A 16,519-nucleotide genomic window follows, 5' to 3' on the forward strand; every position below is an offset into this window, starting at 1 on the left:
TGATTGACGGTAACTTAACAGTGATCAAAGTAAAGTAAAGCCGTTGGCAATAATTGAAGTATTTTAATTGTTTAATTGTAAGAAAAGAGAGACTTTGAGCAGCAGTTTGGTGTTTGTTGTACTGATGTACTTTATGCTGTAAAATTAAATTACACTGAATTTATCAAGACAGAGTAGACACGGGTAAAATCTCGAGTTTGAGCAAATAAAATGTAAGCATTTTAATAAACAGGTAGACTCCTTACTTAAATAATTTATGACAAACTTACAAAACTAGAAATAAAGGCATGTCAATAATATAAGACTGCTCAAATCTGCAGTAGAGGTAAATAAAGACAACTATTTGAGCATTACCTCTAATCCAGACACAGAAAAGCAATGCTGAATAAATCTATATAATATTGGCAAACAAGAAAACAAATCTGATGGTATGCGGTTGAAAATAGACAATGACAGGATTCGTACAACCCTGGTGTCACAGTGATGGATTAGCATAACCCCTGGCGCTCCAAACACAATAGGTGAAATAATATATTTTCCCAACAGAAGGGATTACATGCAGGATGCACCAGAAGCAGACTGACAGTGAAATAATGTACTGCAAACTAACAATGGGGTTGGAGTGAATTCAACCGTGAGTTTTCTCATTTATTCAACTTTTTTTTTTTTTAGGTTCTTTGACCAAACAGCCTAACCAAGCTGTTAGCTAACCTTTCACAAGATAATCGTGTAACAATGGTGCGTTTGGTTCTTTTATTGTGACACATTTCCATTCAGTGTCAAGGAGTGTACTATACTTTTGACATCGTTTGTATACACAATAATCTTTCTCAGGCAGATCTTCATTGATCAACACATCCTCACTCCCATCATATATTATACATATCATATATATCACATATAAATGCACAATATCTAAATTGGTCAGGACTATTGGCATCACTTTTGACGCATTTAGGTTAAGGAAAAGATTGTGGATGGGCTTATAAAAGGTACGTTTCCATGACACACGGGCCAAGAGCGGGACTGTTGGGTTTAGGTAATGAAGAATGAGACAGTTGGGTTTAGGAAAAGAAGAATAGGACAGTTAGTTTTAGGAAACGTGACACACGGTAAACAAAACCCTGGACTCTGGGGTGAAAGTCCTCTGTTGTTTGACACAACCACCTCCCTACGTGGACATTCTGGCTTTAAAGGTCCCATGACATGGTGCTTTTTGGATCTTTTTATATAGGCCTTAGTGGTCCCCTAAAACTGTATCTGAAGTCTCTTTTATATAGACCTTAGTGGTCCCTAATACTGTATCTGAAGTCTCTTTTATATAGACCTTAGTCCCCTAATACTGTATCTGAAGTCTCTTTTATATAGACCTTAGTGGTCCTCTAGTACTGTATCTGAAGTCTCTTTAATATAGACCTTAGTGGTCCCCTACTACTGTATCTGAAGTCTCTTTTATATAGACCTTAGTGGTCCCCTATTACTGTATCTGAAGTCTCTTTTATATAGACCTTAGTGGTCCCCTACTACTGTATCTGGAGTCTCTTTTATATAGACCTTAGTGGTCCCCTAGTACTGTATCTGAAGTCTCTTTAATATAGACCTTAGTGGTCCCCTAATACTGTATCTGGAGTATCTTTTGTATAGACCTTAGTGGTCCCCTAATACTGTATCTGAAGTGTCTTTTATATAGACCTTAGTGGTCCCCTAATACTGTATCTGAAGAGCCAGGGTGGGGGGGTGGAAGGTGGGGATGTAGCCTTGACCAACTGCCACTTTGCTCGTGTGAAAGCCATGATGTCTCTCTCTCATGAGTGGGCCAAATTCTCTGGATAAGAAGAGAAAGGGGAGGTAACCTTGCCCCTTATGACCTCATAAGAAGCAAGATTCCAGATCGGCCAATCTGAGCTTTCATTTTCTCAAAGGCAGAGCAGGATACCCAGGGCTCGGTTTACACCTATCACCATTTCTAGCCACTGGGGGACCATTGGCAGGCTGGGGGAACTCATATTAATGTTAAATAACCTCATAAAGTGAAATCGTCATGCCATGGGACCTTTAATACTACTCACTACCACTTTTTGCTCTTAATACTACAGTACGTCATCTTCAAGTGCTATTTAGCTGCTGCTCTGCCCGATGTAGTCCACACACACGCTGAAGGTTTGTGAGGTTGCCACAGGTGGTTGGTGAAGCCAAGGGACCACAGCTTTCAAGCACAGCATGTGTGCTAATAAGTGGTGGAATTTAACTAAGTACATTTACTCAAGTATTGTACTTAAGTAAAAATTTGAGGTACTTGTACTGTACTTCTACCCCACTACATTTCAGAGAGAAATATTGTTCTTTTTACTCCACTGCAATATACTGACAGCCTTAGTTGCTTGTTAATTTACACATTAAGATTGTTTTACGCAAAACACATGTAGTTTATGAAATATGATTTATTATAAATTAAACTGCCCAACAATAGATAAGCCTATAAGTGCACACAGGACTCACAGAACTGTTTGGATCGTTTCCAATGAGTTTTTTCTGCATTGCGTACTTTTACTTTTAATACTTTAAGTACATTTTCCTGATGATACTAACATACTTTGGCTTAAGTAACATTTTGAATGCAGGACTTTGACTTGTCACAGAGTAATTTTACAGTGTGGTATTAGTACTTTTAGATCGTAGTTTCTGTCGCCCCCATGAGGAATTCTAAGTAATGACAACAACACTGTTGGCGCATCCACATGATAAAGCCTTCCATTATCACACAGCTACTGATAGCCAAGAAGTACACAGAGGATTACAAAAAACACGATGGACTCTTCAGAAGAAGTAATTATCCTCACTAGAGCGTCTGTGTAGGAAAGTCACCGGACGCCACAATCTTCTGAACATATACTGCCATACTGTGAAACACAGAGAGAGTTGTGTGGAGCCGACAGTCTTAATTAGCTTTGTAGATGTTCATTAATATCAAAAAGTTAAGCATTAAAGCTTTGAGTAAAAGATCTGAACACTGTTGCTAATTATACCCTCCTGATAATATTATGCATTTATATGCCTTTTTTATACGACTCATAGTCTGGAATAATTGAATAGGTATTAATTAATTAAAGAAGACTTGGTCCACATGAATTTGGCCCAGTTGTCAATAGGAGATCTCGTTTCTTTTTTTGCCCCATTAGGATTTTTGAAATGCATTGGAACTCTTCTTTCTCCTTTTTTTTTTAAATTCATTTATATTTATACATTTTCCTGAGGAGATATGTCTGTTTTCTGTTCATGCGTGTAGTGTTTAAAATGTGATGGGACTGCTGGTGATGTTAGCCTGCAAGCATCCTGTCTTGTTAGCAAAGCCTTCAGTAACATTGACTCAAACATAGAGTAGCTCAGGTAAAAGAGGAGGTAGCTATTTTTTTAATGCCATTTCAAATCCCAGTTGTCTTGCTATTTCCACAAAAACCAACACAACTCAGTTTAAAGTGTAAAGCAGCCATGTTAGCCTGGTATCTTAGTAAACTAGGTCACTAGCCTGCTGACCGTCTTTGCTCATGAATCCATCCATAATCATAAATCAATGCCCTGTCTTTTTCACTTATTTCAATTGAACTCAACTAACAGGGTTATTTTCTGCCTCCACTGCAGCTGTTCTCCACACACACTTTGTCATAAAGGATTTAACAGTCACACATCTCTGTATATCAGTGATACAGTAACTATCCTTGAAACACTTTGGTGCGTTCAACAGCAGCCTCTCCCACGCTGCTATGTCATCAGACGTTGGGTCCTTTGCTGTAATGTTCCCTGACGTTGTACATCTGATAACACATGGACATATCACAAACCCCTGGAAGCCCTGGGTTGCCCCGTTTACCAGGATCTCCTGGTGGTCCTGGTTTTCCAGGAATTCCCTGGTTTCCTGGATGGCCGATTCCATCAAAGCCACGAGGACCCTGAATCCCTACAGAGACAAAAAAGACAAAATAATTATAGGAAAATAAGTTAGAACACAGCTGTTACTGGTATTTCTGCCTCATTTATGCCAAGAACGGTCCATAAAAATTTGATCATAATTCTTGTTCTATGGACTATAAATAGCACACCCAGGTTCATAAATTACATTGTCTCATGAATTAATAAGCTATTATAGCTTCCAGAGAAATACAGCACTCACTATCTGTTACTTGCCCTCACAGCTCCCTCACCCCACCTACCGAGCTGTCACTAAAAGTACTCGCTGAAAATTTAGTACCAACAGAGTCCACCCACATATTTATTTGTTAAAAATGTAACACTACAAGCAGCCTTGATGCATTTTCGTTAAAAATGCACAGGTCTGAAAGGCCAGATGTCAGAACACCGTGGTTAGGTTTCTGAAATAGCTTAATGGGTGAAGACATTTAAAAAAAAAACAAAAAAAACAGGCTGCTAGATAGGCTTTTTACATACCTGGCTGTCCAGGGGGCCCAGGAGGTCCATGGTAACCTTCTCCTTTGCTGCCTTTGAGCCCTCTCGGTCCTGTGTCACCTGGGGACATAATATGTCTGCTTTAAAAAATAGCATTAGAGCTTTTATAAATGAGCTGTCGGATTTTGAGCTGCAGGGGCTGTGTTCATTCTAAAGCACCTGTGTCCAGTCTGTCTGTTGAACAGGCCGCAGGCTTTCATTGCAAGTTAACTTTACAGCTATTTATCTTGCCAATTCTGCTCTTTCTTTTTTGACAATCTGGATATATTTAATTAAATTAATGAAAACACTTTATAGCGTTTTGGGTACCATTTACATCCATTGGGTAGCATTTATCTACAGTAGCTTCAGTGCAGAGTCCGTATGGCACAAAATGAAGCATTAGACAGGATTTCAACAGGTTTAGTTTAACATCGCTATTTAAATCATTTAAAGGAAACTACAGCCTTGGGAGTCGTTGGTGTAGATTTAAGAAGTGTGAAACCATAAATGGTACAAAATTCTCTGCAAGACATATAGTAACAAGACTATGGATGTTTTCACACCTGTAGTCCGTTTGCTTTGGTCCAAATCAGTTAGTGAGTTAGTAAACTCGGTTTGGCTTCACACCTGGAAAAATCCAAGCGTACCAAATTGCGTCATTACAAATCACGCAAAAACGTCCAGCCCTCCTAATGGTTGGATATGTCTGGGGGTGGGACCAAGAAAGTAAATACAGGAAGAAGGTCCTGTTCAGGTCTAATGGTCAAACCAACTCATTTCATTAAAATGATCAGACATTGTTTTGTAAGAGACATTAATTCATCTGCTCTGGACACAGAGACTTCGCTCTGCTCTGCTGGTGGCAGTCTCATATTTAGCAGCAGCAGGTTTGACCACGGAGATACGAGTGATGGACGGCGAGCTTGACTACAGTCTAGTTCTGTGATAGAAACACTGTAAGCTGCTAGAGTTGGGTGCTCTGCCTCATCACAGATTTCTCAACAGATGATGTTGTTTGATCAGGGCCTGAAGTTAACTTTTTTTAAACCATCTGCTTCTTTTTTTCCCTCATAAAGGTGAAAAACAGGAATTGCTGTGTCTCTACGATCCTATCCTGTCCTATTCACGGTAGCCTACTCGTGGACATTCCACCGTCATCCCGTGCCGTAGTAGGGGGGGCCGCTTTAATAATCCAGCATGAAGGCATAATTTTCTATCCTACACATTCATATAGTTTGAGAAGGTACTTCTTGGACTTTAACTTATCATTGAACCTACAATAATGTAGCTGTCCTCAGTTTAGGTCATCCTGTACATCTCATCTGCGGTTTTTCCTGCATCCACCGTGTGTGATCGTGTGCGTTTATGTGTGTGTGTGTGTGTGTGTGTGTGGGTGTGTGTGTGTGTGCGTGCGTGCGCCAGTTGAGGGGGGAACATGGCAGCAGCCCCTCCCGCTGCAGTGAGCCAACAGCATTGAAACAGCAGCAAGTTTCAGCAACTTTATAGTGAAAAAAGTTTACATACAGCGTACATTGATGTTAAAAAGTGTTCATGTTGGCAGGACGTCTTTTGCTGTACATTTTGTTGGTTAATGTGAGATGTTTGAGTCACATGTGTCCCGTCTTTAAATCAGAAACCAGGAACTTAATGTGACCCGTTCTCACTCCCGCTTGGTCAGTGTCTGCACGTGGGACTGCTGGGATTGTTGCGAGTAATCAAAAAGGTGGTCGGGTGTTAATTTCTGCCGATATGGCAGGTAGATTGACAGTGTTACCCGCCCATTGCAAAATTCACTTGCATTTGGCGGATGAGCGGGTGTTACAGTTTTTTGGGATTGCTTACACACTAAAGTTAAAAGTAGTACACTATTAGCAAAACCTTACACTCAAGAAGCAAAACATCAGCCCATATTTGCACAATTATAAGCACATTGTCAACCTCACACTTGTTGCAAACCTCTACACACAGTGATTTGCAAAACACTAAACACACTTAACATACATTACACACAAAAATCTATTATGAAGTCACTTCCTTGCAATACCAAAGCACTGACTGTCAAATTACCGCACCTTCCAATTGATTCAACACAGTCATCAGGTGTGCAAACACTTGTTTGCTTAATTGTAGACACACCAATCAGGTGTATAAGCACTATAAAAAGCAGCAGGTGAGTTCATCGGTCTTCAAGCACAATGGAAAGAGTCAGAGAAATAGTAAGACGAGGTGGAGGACGAGGTGGAGGACGAGGTGGAGGAGAAGGAGGAGGACAAGGACAAGGAGGAGGACGACAAGGAGGAAGAGAAGGACAAGGAGGAAGAGGAGGAAGGGGAGGAAGGGGAATCAACAGAGGAGGAATCAACGGAAGAGGAAGAGATGGAGGCCATGCTGGAGGTAGAGGAAGAGGAAGAGGAAGACAAGAAGGTGCTCAAAGAGGACTGAATCTGACAAATGAGATCCGCGCAACACTGGTTGACCACGTTGTCAACCCCGGCCTGACACTGAGGGAGGCTGGACTGCGAGTACAGCCAAATCTAAGCCGATACACAGTGGCAAGTGTGATAAGAACATTGCGACTGGAAAATAGGTATTGTAAAAATTCATCATATCAAAAAACATCTGCACGGTTTCAGCAACTGCTTACAGTACTGTATTCTATGCACTATCAGCACTTCTGTTACCTTTTCCTGTGAAATTACTGTACTAATGTTTACTGTTTTTTTCTCTACTAGGATTGAGGGTCAGGAACGACGAGGGGGAAGGCCTCCTATGTTCACAGAACAGCAAGAGAGGGAGATAGTAAACATGGTTTTGGCCAACAATGCTATAACCCTCAATCAGCTCCAAGCTAACATTGTCAATAACCACGTCGGTTTCAACAATATCCATCAGGTCTCAACATCAACCACTGACACGCATCCTAATAAAAAACCATGTTCAAATGAAGCAAATTTATCGAGTGCCTTTCGAGCGCAATTCCGAAAGGGTGAAACGACTGCGGCATGATTATGCAGAGGTATGTTTCACCTAAGCATTGTGATCTTGCTACTGTCTCATAATCTTTACTGTACTGTAATATGTATACTAGATCTACACTGAACACAATTTTGCCTGACACTGTTCTTCAGAGAGTTTTACAAATGGATGGAGAGGAGATCCAGCATGAGTTCATTTACGTAGATGAGGCTGGGTTCAACCTGACGAGAACACGAAGGAGGGGAAGAAACATCATTGGCCACAGGGCTATAGTCAATGTCCCAGGGCAACGTGGGGGTAATATAACACTCTGTGCAGCCATTACACAGAATGGGGTCCTCCACCACCATGCCCATATGGGCCCTTACAACACAGCACTCATACTTACATTCTTGGACCAATTGCACAACATAACAGCAGCAAATCAAATCGATCATATGCAATACATTGTTGTCTGGGACAATGTGTCTTTCCACGGCTCTGCTCTGGTTCAGAACTGGTTTCAGCAACATCCACCTTTCACCATTCTATATCTTCCACCATACTCTCCATTTCTCAACCCTATAGAAGAGTTTTTTCTCGGCATGGCGGTGGAAGGTATATGATCTCCGTCTCCAGGCTGAGGTACCCCTCATCCAAGCCATGGAGGAGGCCTGTGACCAGATGGAGGTAGCAGCAATGCAAGGATGGATTCGTCATTCAAGACGTTTCTTTCCAAGGTGTCTTGCTAATGACAACATTGCCTGCGATGTTGATGAAATTCTCTGGACAGATCCAGCTAGGCGAAGAGACAATGTCTAGTTTTTGTTTTGTTTTGTTTTTTACAGTAAACTTACAGTACAATACGTAAAGTGACATTTTGTTACAGTATTATGAATCTCCATGTCAACATTTTGGGCGTGTTGAGAAACAAATGAGTTTCTTCAGTCTGCAACATTGGTCTTGTGTAGTGTTTGGTGAATTTACATTATATTTGTACTTTGTTGATGGTAGCCAACTCTAACCATAGGGAAGTAGAAGTGCTAAAAGTGTTTTAGGTTTATCACAGCAGAGTGTAACTCGTGCAAACAGAGTATAGTAGTGTGAAACGTGTGTGTTTCATATGGTAACAAAGTGTGGTTTTTAAACAGAAGTGTATAGTTTTTACAAGAGTGTTTAATTATGCAAAGGATCTGTAGTGTTTTGCTAATTGGGAGTGTGGTTGTGCTAATTGTGTGTAGTGTTTTGAAAACACGGGCCCTGTTTTGAAAATCGTGCTTAAGCAATCCAAAAAAACTGTAATTTCAGGCCCTGCGTTTGAGAACAGATCACGTTCTCACCACAAACGAACCGGTTTGGTTTCTGGTCCACTTCAGCTCTGATGGGGCCTCAGGGCTACAATACAAACGCAAAAGGGGGTTGTGTTAATGTAACAGAGTTAAAAATGTAGTGTATTGTTATGTATGATTTTCACCAAAATGAAAAAGCCTTGTTTATTGGAAGTGAATGGGAGCCAATCTGCTGCATGTGCAGTAGTCTCGCGTTGCTTCCTTACCCAATCAGAGAAGCTGTACACTTTTGATCTGGTAGGTTTAGTGTACAAAGTACTCCACGCAGTATATCAGTTTTCAAAAAGTAAAGTAAATTGGTGTTTAGTTGATAACTTTAAGGTAACTCATGTGTTATATTGTTTCCATGCACTGCAACGATCGTACTCTACTGTTTTGACAGAAAGTTTGTTAATGGTTTCTTCATACTGAGGTCAAAGTGGCTAGCTGCAAACCCCACTAGCCCCATCCATGCTTTTGATGTACAGTTTCATCTAGCATGCACGGATGGAATTGTTTAGCTAAACATGCATTGGAAGGAATATTACTCTGTGTATTTAATGTGTGGTAACATTCTGCCTGTCGTGCCTTGCTTGCTAGCAAGCACTGATAGTGCACATTGGGATATTGACGTAGTACATGTAGCCTATGTAACACAACGCATTCTTTATATTTTGCTTGTGCAGATGCTGTACATGTGTACACCAAAGCCTGAAGAGAATGTTTTGATTTATTTTTCAAAGGTATGTGGCTCCATAATGTAATTAGGTTTTAATGAAGTGCTGTAACTTTATGCACTTAGGCTACAGTTTTGCCCATTCTACATGGGAAGTTAAAAGTTAGAATTCAGATAATAATTTTGTATGCATTTTCTATTACTGAAAGAGTAATTAGCAGAGGAGCTGTATATGTTTGATATGATGCTGTACATGTGTACACCCAAGCCTGAAGGCACTGTTTTGATTTACTTTCCAAAGGAATATAGAAGGAAGAAAAATTCTACATTTCGGCTTTGTTCCCCTGATGCTTGACCACCATTACATTCCCAATGCACAGATAAAGAGAACTGCAACTTGAACAGCCCACCTCCCGAGTACGTCTTACAACGGTTCATTCCAGAGGGGTCTGAGTCCCATTGGAGTGTTCACATATGCACAAAAAATGCTGACTTATAGGTATGAGTTCTTTTGAAGGGCTGAATTGGACCAACTGTAAAACCCCTAAGAGTCTACCACCAGTCTACCAGAGGTTTACCATGTTCACCATCTTAATTTAGCGTGTAAGCATGATGGGAATGTCATTGGGTTTTGTTGAGTTATTGTTAAGTAATGAACCCATTTACAGTCAGGTCCATAAATATTGGGACATCAACACAATTCCATCTTTTTGGCTCTATACACACCACCACAATGGATTTGAAATGAAACAAACAAGATGTGCTTTATCTGCAGACTTTCAGCTTTAATTAGAGGGTATTTACATCCAAATCAGATGAACGGTGTAGGAATTACAACAGTTTGTTTATGTGCCTGCCACTTTTTAAGGGACCAAAAGTAATGGGACAGTTTAAAAATCATAAATCAACTTTCACTTTTTAATACTTGGTTGCAAATCCTTTGCAGTCAATTACAGCTGAAGTCTGGAACGCATAGACATCACCAGACGCTGGATTTCATCCCTGGTGATGCTCTGCCACGCCTCTACTGCAACGGTCTTCAGTTCCTGCTTGTTCTTGGGGCATTTTCCCTTCAGTTTTGTCTTCAGCAAGTGAAATGCATGCTCAATCGGATTCAGGTCAGGTGATTGACTTGGCCATTGCATAACATTCCATTTCTTTCCCTTAAAAAACTCTTTGGTTGCTTTCGCAGTATGCTTTGGGTCATTGTCCAGCTGCACTGTGAAGCGCCGTCCAATGAGTTCTGAAGCATTTGGCTGAATATGAGCGGATAATATTGCCCGAAACACTTCAGAATTCATCCTGCTGCTTTTGTCAGCAGTCACATCATCAATAAATACAAGAGAACCAGTTCCATTGGCAGCCATACATGCCCACGCCATGACACTACCACCACCATGCTTCACTGATGAGGTGGTATGCTTTGGATCATGAGCAGTTTCTTTCCTTCTCCACACTCTTCTCTTTCCATCACTCTGGTACAAGTTGATCTTGGTCTCATCTGTCTAAAGGATGTTGTTCCAGAACTGTGAAGGCTTTTTTAGATGTTGTTTGGCAAACTCTAATCTGGCCTTCCGGTTTTTGAGGCTCACCAATGGTTTACATCTTGTGGTAAACCCTCTGGATTTACTCTGGTGAAGTCTTCTCTTGATTGTTGACTTTGACACACATACACCTACCTCCTGGAGAGTCTTCTTGATCTGGCCAACTGTTGTGAAGGGTGTTTTCTTCACCAGGGAAAGAATTCTTCGGTCATCCACCACAGTGGTTTTCCGTGGTCTTCCGGGTCTTTTGGTGTTGCTGAGCTCACCGGTGCGTTCTTTCTTTTTAAGAATGTTCCAAACAGTTGATTTGGCCACACCTAATGTTTTAGCTATCTCTCTGATGGGTTTGTTTTGATATTTCAGCCTAATGATGGCTTGCTTCACTGATAGAGACAGCTCTTTAGATCTCATATTGAGAGTTGACAGCAACAGATTCCAAATGAAAATAGCAGACTTGAAATGAACTGTGGACCTTTTATCTGCTCCTTGTAAATGGGATAAACACACACCTGGCCATGGAACAGCTGAGCAGCCAATTGTCCCATTACTTTTGGTCCCTTAAAAAGTGGCAGGCACATATACAAACTGTTGTAATTCATACACCGTTCATCTGATTTGGATGTAAATACCCTCAAATTAAGCTGAAAGTCTGCAGATAAAGCACATCTTGTTTGTTTCATTTCAAATCCATTGTGGTGGTGTATAGAGCCAAAGAGATTGGAATTGGGTTGATGTCCCAATATTTATGGACCTGACTGTAAATACTGATGAGGGCTCTGGATGAACAAGTATGTCATCCCCAAAGTGATTACAATACATCCTGAGGGAAGATGAATACCTGTACCAAATCTCATGGTAAGACCCTTTCACTAAAAACTGAAAATATCAACCTCTTCGTGGTGCTGGATCTCTGAAGTCATGAGGATTCATCCTCTGGGAACCATGAATATCTGTACAAAGGTGTGCCAATCCATCTACTAGATGCTGATACATTTTACTGAATAAGTGAAAACCTTGAACTGCTGGTGGCACTAAGGGAAAATTCAGGTACCAAGGTCAGTAGGGTTAATCTTCTGGGCTGAGGGGTTGTCATGGCTAGAAACCTCTATATGCAGATGCCAGTAGGCTGCTGTTAGTATGGTGCCATTTCCAGCCGCATAAGAATTTGAACCTAAATCTGTTTATTGTGTGGCTCATAAAGAATCAAATCACACTGAAAAGTTTTAAATGAATTCTAATAAAACTCTCGTTTCCAAGTCCAGCTTGTAGTCTTTTCAGCCAAGCCTGGAACTTGTTGCTGTGAAAATAGTGTACTTCAGTGGAGTGGTACAGTTTGGCATCTTTCACAGCTGATTAGCCACTTCATCTTGAAGGGGTAATAAATCAAAGACAGCTCATTGAGGTGGGTTTGTATTCAGTATTTGTTGTCTTTTGCTCTGCTGACTTTCACTGATGTTCACTTGTTTAATGATCTTGTTTTATGGGGTACAGTGAACATCAACATATCCAATTTGTTAGCTTGTTGACACTGTTTTGATTTTAATCGTTGATGAAAGCAACAGTAAATTTTGTCCTAGCTCTTCTTCATGAAATTGTGTTATTTATTGCCTTGTTTTCATCAATGTAAAGAGACTGATGGAAAGATATTTTTCACCGTCTTATCCAGAGTGTCAGACACCACTGGCTTAACAAGGAACATTGAATACCGATTACATAAATCGTAAGTCATAACGTATTGATTATTCCCTTAAAAGAGGATGGGTCATATCACCTTTGAGGCCTGCAGGGCCCTGCATTCCAGAAGGTCCTGGGTAACCGGGAGTGCCACTCCTGCCAGGGTAGCCTGGAGTGCCCATGGAGCCTTTGGGTCCTGAGGCTCCTGGCTCGCCTGCGGGTCCCTTCAAGCTCTGGCATGGTTCACACCTAGCTGGGGGGGCCAGGGTCTGGAGTAGTGCTGGGAGTTGATCTGCAGTGCACAGCCATAATGTGCTGAGTAATCCATTTGGATATAGAATATTATGTCAAAACTGAGAGTCTGACCACATAATTCTGTAGACCTAGTCTGACTCAACGATGTACATGTTGGAATAAAGCCTGATATCCGTTCCCTCCACTCTTGTAATATCCGCTATCTGGGCTTGGTGCCATCCCCACGATGGTTGGGATTGATTTAAGAAAGACAAACAAGCCAGAATGTTTTCTCCTATGTAAGAATAAATAGGCGGTGTAGCGTGACATTACTCCAGGGCTGAAACAGTGTTGTGGAGGTCTGGCAATGCGAGACTACTGTAAATATAATCACGCTTTGCCAGACCATCCACACATTGCAGAGCAGAGGAGCATCTGGATACTCCACACAGCATTCTGGGATGGGAGAAAAATGTGCCCTGGTATGTTGGCATGTCTTTAAACCAAGTTTGTACCTTGTAAGGTACATCCTATACATAGTAGTCTTGGGCAGCCTGTGTACTCCATCTAGCCTCTTGCATCCAAATGTAAATGATATTTCTCAAAACCCAAATCTCCCTAAATAGAAATTCCAACTTAACTGAATACATGGACCTGAATACATGATTTTAAGATGTGTGTATACATGCCCCAAAGCATTTAATCAGAATATGACTTGCGCAAAGTGATTCCACCCGCTGTGATGCATCTAATTTGCTGGAAATATGACATAAGAAAAGTAGGGCCACAGACCCATTTTGTTTTGTTACCGCCAAGTTTTAGTCCTTCCCGGTCGCAACGTCAGCTAATGTTACCCCTATGTGGGGCAAACATGCACAGAATGATTAGGCATTAATATTTTCCTATTTAGCAGGTTATCAAAGGTTTACACCACCCCTGTCAACTCAATTGTCGAAAAGGGCCTGATAAGGCCAGTCTCTTCCTATTGAATAGGTTACATGAGGCATTTTTATGCTGAGTAGGCTATTATTCTGATTAGTGGAATATTAGGGTCTATGTAAATACAGCTACTGTCGGGAGTAGCTATGATTAATGGATAAAGGTGATGGAAGCAAGGAGGCATGTTGAAATAGAAAGCAACCATAGTTTGCTTGATTTGCTTTGGGCTGAGGCCAAAGACTGTGGAATGTACCCACTTAATGACTTTCACATTCTCGTCAACAAAGTTAAAAATGAACCATTATATGTTGGGTATTTAACGTTGTGCTACTTTTTACCGAGAGTTCACCAAATACCCCAGTGTGACCCAATGTGTTGTGATCAGTGCAAATCAAACAAAAGAATTACGTGAAATGTGCAACTTAGATCTGAGATAACTATTGTTGTGTTGGTGTGTGCTGGGAGTGAATTTTGGGCTTTCGTAACAGACTTCCACAAAGTGACATAAAAACAAACAGGTACTTACTACGCAGAACATCTGTGCAGAGCTTTAGAAGATGTTCATCTGAAGGAGGCTTGCCCTGCAACACACAATTAAACTTTGATTCAGCTGAATCCACTGTGGGACTGAGATTGAGTGTGTGTGGAAATTTCCAGGACCTTCTCAACGCTCCACTCTCTGTCTTCACATAGACCACACACACTGACACCAACACTCCCATTACTCCCAAACATAACTCCCCCAATCCAGGCAGGAAATCACTGACTGTTTCTTTCAGCCCATATTTCTTTCTTTTCTTCTTTTTTTATATGCCAGAGAAGAGCGTCAGGACGAGATATACTCACAGGTTTCCCAGGATATCCTGGTTGGCCTGGTTGGCCTGGAAACCCGTCATGACCAGGAAATCCCCTGGGGCCAACAGCACCCATGTGGCCCATGTCCCCTTTCTTTCCTTCAGGCCCCCTGTGGCCAACGTCACCTATCACTCCTGTCTGAAGGAGCAGGAGGGAGGACAGAAAGGTTTAGGTTACAAAAGAAAAAAGGTGAAATTAAAATTTATTTTGTAATATGTTGTCTCATGCATAAAAATGAATTGACTGTTCTCTGAACATTGTCCATCAACACTGCCCAAACATTGCTTAACAACCATAACTAGGCTGGTGTGTTCTTTATTTCCATGTCTTCTACATGGATCATCATGAGTTTATGAACCAGGCTCCTAACATAGCCAAATGTATATTAAACCCTTGTGTTGTCCTCCCAAGTCAAAAACGGACAAAAGGTTGACATTTTTGTCCCTTTTTAAGACTTTTTTTCACTAATTTTGCAATAATTTTTGGAATTCATGGTCAATAACCCTCATTTATACCTATTATTTGAGTTAAAAAAGCAGAAATTAGGAATTATTTTGACTAATAGTTAAGATCAGAGGAACACACAGATGAGTTTCATCAGGAATGAAAGTGATCAATTGTATATGCAAAGAGCGTTGTATGGAATCCAATCCATTTTTTGTGGGAATTTGGTTTCAAAGGAAACCCATATTTCAAATTTTTTAATGGGGTCAAATTTGACCCGAGGACAACAGGAGGGTTCAGACTCATATTACAGGGGTCTTGTTTCAAAAGAAGTCAGCTAAAAACATTGAAACACTGCGTGAAGCTAAGTTAGCTTAATTAGCCAGATAGCTAGAGTTGACCAAATCTGCCTGCGGCAGTCGTCATTTTAGCCGGCAAAAATCAACGGTCTCCAGCTAGAAATGAGAAGCTGCCTTTGTCGACCTGTCTAGAAACAAGCACCCATTGTTTAAAAAGTGAGTATTTTAAGCAGTAAATCTTCCACCTGATCTTTGCAAACTACATGTGCCATGTGAGAATGGGTAGGTGGACAGGTTTAAATGATAAAATTATATTTTTCATTTCAAAGTTTTCTAGTCTGTCATAGTTTTTTTTTGTTACTGATTAAAAATCATGCTAATACAGTGTGAACTTGTGTCAAATGATATCCTACAAATGGTAAAGCATTTGCACAACTGAGGAAGGCTACATCTCCATGAATTGGGATTCTGCAGACAGTACAGTAAGTGTTTGATATTTCAGATGTGTGTGCCTTTAGAAAACAGGGCTTTTGTTATGTATATTTTTGCCCAGGGGGCCAGGCTTGGAGGTATTGGCTCTGTAAGTCTTCTATAGCAGCCATGCAGGCTTGACAGGGCTTCTCACTGTGGTGCAGAATAAGACAGAATGGATTATATCTAATACCACAAGTCTAATTCGACAAACCTCTCCTTTCCTTCCCCTGGGTCCCACTTCACCCTGACGGAAGACAGAAAAGAGAACGGGGTGGGTGGGGAAGAAAAGAGAAGAGGGGGAAATAGAGAGATACAGTTACAAACTTCAGCTTACATATCAAAGGCTGAGTTAGCATGTCAGAGGAGCTATACTTGCTGCTCTGCATTGCTGATGCAGAACCATTCTCTTTTCTGTCAAAACCAGTGGCTTACAAAACATTTTAGATTGGTTATTGTAATGCATTCCCTAAAGTTTTAAAAATAAGGCTCTGGATGTGTTCTGCTTCCCTTTAAATACTTCCACTTTTTCATCCACTAGTTCCTCTTTACTGGTAAGTTATTTTAGCAATAGTGCTATAGGAAACAATAAACCAGCGTTCCCTCATTCTGCTTCAAGGAAGTTTTGTCAAGAAAACACATGATCATTGGGAATAC

The 16,519-nt window shown here is 40.8% G+C and overlaps 1 protein-coding gene and 1 long non-coding RNA gene across 2 annotated transcripts in view; one reads left to right on the forward strand and one right to left on the reverse strand.

The window, feature by feature from the left end:
• The window catches only part of LOC116672276 (uncharacterized), a 20,301-nt gene extending 9,452 nt beyond the window's left edge, over positions 1-10,849 (forward strand). Inside the window, exon 4 of the long non-coding RNA XR_004327518.1 lies at positions 10,595-10,849. This is a non-coding gene — a long non-coding RNA (uncharacterized LOC116672276). The remainder of the gene's footprint in view (positions 1-10,594) is intronic.
• Positions 10,850-12,685: 1,836 nt separating this feature from the next.
• Positions 12,686-16,519, reverse strand: part of si:dkey-225n22.4 (collagen alpha-1(XXI) chain) — a 105,970-nt gene continuing 102,136 nt past the window's right edge. The window contains exons 28-30 of the mRNA XM_032504384.1: positions 14,640-14,786; positions 14,320-14,374; positions 12,686-12,912 (exon numbers count right to left, since the gene is read on the reverse strand). Coding sequence (XP_032360275.1) covers positions 12,686-12,912; positions 14,320-14,374; positions 14,640-14,786 — 429 coding nt within the window. The remainder of the gene's footprint in view (positions 12,913-14,319; positions 14,375-14,639; positions 14,787-16,519) is intronic.

This window comes from Etheostoma spectabile, chromosome 22 (assembly GCF_008692095.1).
Source record: "Etheostoma spectabile isolate EspeVRDwgs_2016 chromosome 22, UIUC_Espe_1.0, whole genome shotgun sequence".
NCBI classification, from domain to species: Eukaryota; Metazoa; Chordata; class Actinopteri; order Perciformes; family Percidae; genus Etheostoma; species Etheostoma spectabile.